Raw genomic sequence first — 5,125 nt, 5'->3', positions numbered from 1 at the left:
TGCCGGAGTATGACATCATATGATTCTATTAAAACCAGTTGGTATTGCACTAAATGGCACAAAATTATCTTCACAGGAACATATAGAATACTGCCTGCATAGGTTACCATGTAAGTCTATGAGGAAACCTCACTATTTCCTCCATCCATTAATTCCTTCTCTTTGCAATCTGGGCAATGTTTCCTGCAATTGACTGTGACTCAAAATACCAGTCGCCTTTTGGTAACTAATAGAAAGCTCCCCAAAGACTGCATAAATCATGCTAATTGCAGTTTTCCAAAGCTGACAATGAGGTATCCTAATAGCCCCCGTGGTGCTAACTACCCTAGGACCACTTAATTTTGGATGTAACTGCAATAGGACAATGGCAGGACCCCACAAAAATATTATATTTTTCTGTACTGTAAGGGTTGGGACTTTGCACAGTGAAATTGTCTAGATAGCTACAGGTTTCTTAATTAGAGCTAAATCCCAGCCCTTTGGCTCTTTGGAGAAGGGACAGGCTCTTATAGCTGGCGGCAATGTAAGAGCTCTTAGAGGCTTCAAGAGAGAAAATGACAGAGGAGACAAGGGAAGGAATTAGAGCTTCACCTTCCCACGCAGCACGCATATTTTTCCCCATAAACGGTTTTGAGGAAGATGCAAATCCTAAGGATGCTAACCACCAATTTTGAAAATCTATGAAGTACCTGACAATTGAGTAGAAACCGTCTAATAGGTACCCTGACTCTGAGAAATGGCCAGTGTTACCTCCATCTTTATTCTCTGCGCATCTGCTCCAAGCTCCTTGTTTTACCCTACCAAAGCCTCCCTCCAGCCATTGCGCAGTTTTGGTGCAGAATCACCAGATCCACTTTCGCAGACCCACGGGAGGGGCTAGGCGGGGCGGGGTCGCCTTGCCGCAGAGCCCAACTGCGCCTGCGCGGACTGCGGCAGAAGGCGGGGTGTGAGAATCGAGTATTCTGAGACAAGCGTTCTCCGTTGGCTAGAACCTTCCTTCTTTCCCACCACCTCTAATTTCGGCTCCTGTGACTTGCTTGGAACTTTGGTTCTGGCAACAGCAGCAGCATTACTTGCTAGTGGCAGTTCTGTGCAGGGGCGCCTACACACCTCGCGTCCTCTTCTGCGAGACCGCGGGCCTGTCGGTGTCAGCTTCCACACGCAGGTCGACAGGACCATGTCGCTGGTAAGCCAGAATTCGCGCCGCCGCCGCGGTGGCAGGGCAAATGCGCGCAACAGCAGCGGGAAAGGTCTCCCTGCTGCCGTGCCAGGCCCAGACGTCCCTCAGGATCCCAGCGATCCTCAGATCCTTCAGGGCCACTGCGCCTCTAAGGGCCCAGGCACCTCCGGGCTACCCATCCCCCGGGAGGGCCCAAGCACCTCTGTGCGACCCACCGCCTCAGAGGGCTCAAGCGCCTCCGGGCAGCTCATCATCTCTGAGGGCCCGAGCACCTCGGAGCTGCCCACCTCCGGGAAGGAGGGCCCTGGCACCTTCCGGCCTCTTGCAGTCTCTGCGGGGCTGAACACCGCTATGCCAATCACCGCTGCGGAGGGCCCGAGCACCTCTGTGTCGCCCACTGCTCCTAAGGGCTCAAAGGCCTCCGAGCATCTCGATGTCTCTGAAGGGCTGAACATCTCCAAGCAGCCCCACTCCGATGAGGGCCCTAGTGTGCAGCCCACCCTGGCTGTGGGCCTGGGAACCTCGGTGCCGCCCACCTTCTCCGAGGAATCGGGCATTTCCGCACCGCTTCCCTCTGGCGAGGGCCCGAGCACCTCCTTGTCGCCCACCATCTCGGAGGGACCGGGCATCAACATGCCCTCCCCCGCTTGTGAGGCCCCAAACACTTCGGTGCCGCCCACTGCCTCTGATGGACTGGCCATCAACCTGCCGCCCACCTCTGCTGAGGGCCCGAGCATCTCCGAGCTGCTCTCGGCTTCGGAGGATTCCGACATCTCCGTGTCGCCCCCCTCCGCGGAGGGCCTGAGCATCTCTATGCCGCCCCCCTCCGGTGAGGTCCAGAGCACCTGGGTGCCGCCCACCATCTTGGGGGGAGCTAGAGTCAAAGTGCCGCCCACCTCCAAAAAGGGACTGCGCACCTTGGTGCGGCCCGCTGCCCGCGAGAGCCCGAGAGCCTATGCCGAGGGCCGGGGCGCATCCCTGCGATCCATTTCTGCTGAGCGCTTCAGCATCTCGGTGGCGTCCTGCGCCGCGGAATCCGCCACCTGCGGGCTGCTTCCCTGCCGTGAGGGCCCGAGCACCTCCGGGCTGCTTCCCTGCGTCGAGGGCCCGAGCACCTCCGGGCTGCACACCCTGGGGAAAGGGCCGAGCACCTTGCAGATGCCTCTCGCTGCCGAGGGCCCTAGCGCTTCCGGAGTGTGCGCTGCCGCTGACAACCCTGAGGCTGAGCTGAGCTGCGGTGCTTCTGGCGGCCTGAACTTATTCAAGTGCACCTCCCTTGCTCTGCAAAAGGCCTCAGGTCCCTCTGTACGCCCGAAGCGTTCCGAAGGCTCCTTGGAATTCCAGGTCCTGAGAGACAGTGAGAATTCCAACTGTATTACCATTATGGGCCTTGGCACCGCCCACGTTGCCCTTACCCTGAAGCCTCAGGAGCCTATGGAGCAAAACGTAGCAGAATTGCTGCAGTTTCTGCTGTTGAAGGATCAGACCAAGTACCCTATTAAGGAATCGGAAATGAGGGAGTTCATTGTTCAAGAATACCGCAGCCAGTTCCCTGAGATCCTGAGGCGGGCAGCAGCCCACCTGGAGTGCATTTTTAGGTTTGAACTGAAGGAGCTAGATCCCGAGGAGCACACCTACATCCTGCTCAACAAACTGGGACCTGTGCCGTTTGAAGGGTTGGGAGACATCCCCAATGGGCCAAAGATGGGCCTCCTGATGATGATCCTGGGACAGATATTCCTAAATGGCAACCAAGCCAGGGAAGCTGATATTTGGGAGATGCTCTGGAGGTTCGGGGTGCAGCGTGAAAGAAGGCTTTCTGTTTTTGGCAACCCGAGGAGGCTTCTGTCTGTTGAGTTCGTGTGGCAGCGTTACTTGGACTACAGGCCGATAACTGACTGTGTACCAGTAGAGTATGAATTTTACTGGGGCCCACGATCCCACGTCGAGACCACCAAGATGAAAATCCTGAAGTTCATGGCTAAGATCTATAACAAAGATCCTATGGACTGGCCAGCGCAGTACAATGAAGCCCTGGAAGAAGACGCTGTCCGAGATGTTGCTAATGGATGGCGGCGGCCTGTTCCTCACTTTAGGAGGCGCTTTTTTGAGGAAGTTTCTCCAGAGCTCCTGGCTCCTGATTCAGATGCTCCTGGCTGTCCCACAAAATATTCTCCCCATTCATGGCCTGAGTCAAGATTAGAGAGCAAGGCAAGGAAGTTGGTCCAGTTATTTCTGCTGATGGATTCAACTAAGCTGCCTATACCAAAGAAAGGAATTCTGTATTACATTGGTCGAGAGTGTAGCAAAGTGTTCCCTGACCTCCTGAATCGGGCTGCTCGCACCCTAAACCATGTGTATGGCACAGAGCTGGTGGTCCTTGATCCCAGGAACCACTCTTACACCCTGTACAACCGAAGAGAAATGGAAGATGCTGAAGAGATTATGGACAGTCCAAACAGGCCCGGCAACAACTTCCTAATGCAGGTTCTGAGCTTCATCTTTATAATGGGCAACCATGCGAGGGAGTCTGCAGTCTGGGCCTTTCTGAGGGGCTTGGGAGTTCAAAATGGAAGAAAGCATGTGATCACCTGTAGGTATTTGAGCCAGCGCTACATTGACAGTTTGCGGGTTCCTGACAGTGATCCAGTGCAATATGATTTTGTGTGGGGCCCTAGAGCCCGCTTGGAAACCTCCAAGATGAAAGTCCTGCGATATGTGGCCCGAATCCACAGGAAGGAGCCACAGGACTGGCCGGAGCAGTACAGGGAGGCCCTGGAAGATGAGGCCAATAGAGCTGACGCCGGGCACCGGCCCTTGGTTGTTCGCAACTTGCGATAGATGACTGTATGGCAGTCAGTGAGGCCTTGTACGGCAGGGCCTAGAGCCCTGGTTCTCATGTGTTGGGGTTAGGGGAGGGGGTCACGTATTGTATTTGATATTTGTGTTCCAGTTCCATTTATGTGTTTTCATATTTGGTTCTTGTTTGGTATCTTGAAGTTTCAATTGTTTTAATAATATTGTCTAGTGATGTAAATGTGATTGACTACTTGCTGTCTCTGTTGTACTTTGGTATAAGAGTTTTGATAGTGTTATACAACGTTTTGGGACTCTTTCCATCTTATTGCATTGTCAAAATGATAATATATAGCATATAGCTATAGATGCAGGCTTTTCCTTGAAAGCTTTAAAAAAATCATCAGTAAAGTGATCTAGCTTCAGATATTAAACAAACAAATATACAACAACTGACAAAGCACTAAGTTGTGGCTGGCTTCCCTTTCCGTCTGCTATTGTGTGAAGAATACTAATGTCTACCTGTATTTGCTTTGCTGTGCTAAAATGTGTTGAAAAATAAAGGTGTAATAAAGCAAACAATGTTGATGCACTAATTTATTCAATAAATATTTATTCAATTCCTGTCATACAATGGGGAGAGTAGTATATTCTGTAATAGCATGATAGACATTTACAAGATACAGTACCTTCTCCAGAACTCAAGAACCAGAAGTTTTATTATGATATAAGCTATGTAGTACACTAAGTAGAGAGTTCTATGGGAGTTAAGAGGAAACACATCGATCTAATTCCTGAATCCAAATAGTCCATAGTGAATATAATGGGGGTGGGAGGACAAGATTGAATTCTTCATACAGCACGAGGTAAATGGACCAGCTGGACTGTGACTGAAAAAGCATGGGATAAAACCAGACTCTCTGAACATGGCAAACAATGAGGGCTGATGAGAAGCCAAGGACAATGGCACAGGGTTTTGACCCTACTTCATGTTCTGGCTTTGTGGGAGCCTAGCCAGTTTGCTTGTTCACCTTTCTAGACATGGACGGAGGGGGGCGGACCTTGGACTTTCCACAGGGCAGGGAACCCTGACTGCTCTATGGACTGGAGAGGGAGGGGAAGAGGAGTTTGGGGGAGGGGGAGAAGGGT

The 5,125-nt window shown here is 52.1% G+C and overlaps 1 protein-coding gene across 1 annotated transcript; it reads left to right on the top strand.

The window, feature by feature from the left end:
* Window positions 1-938: 938 nt before the first annotated feature.
* Magee1 (MAGE family member E1) lies at window positions 939-4,610 on the top strand. The gene has a single exon (XM_075957583.1). The coding sequence runs from the start codon at window positions 1,178-1,180 to the stop codon at window positions 4,019-4,021; it is 2,844 nt and encodes a 947-aa protein (XP_075813698.1). The 5' UTR covers window positions 939-1,177; the 3' UTR covers window positions 4,022-4,610.
* The last annotated feature ends 515 nt before the right edge of the window (window positions 4,611-5,125 follow it).

The sequence above is a fragment of the Microtus pennsylvanicus genome, chromosome X, assembly GCF_037038515.1.
Source record: "Microtus pennsylvanicus isolate mMicPen1 chromosome X, mMicPen1.hap1, whole genome shotgun sequence".
Taxonomy (NCBI): domain Eukaryota; kingdom Metazoa; phylum Chordata; class Mammalia; order Rodentia; family Cricetidae; genus Microtus; species Microtus pennsylvanicus.
This window is presented reverse-complemented; position numbering and strand designations above follow the sequence as displayed.

Excerpts from the sequence above, each read along its gene's own strand:
- Magee1 (XM_075957583.1), top strand. The coding sequence starts at position 1,178 with ATGTCGCTGGTAAGCCAGAATTCGCGCCGCCGCCGCGGTGGCAGGGCA.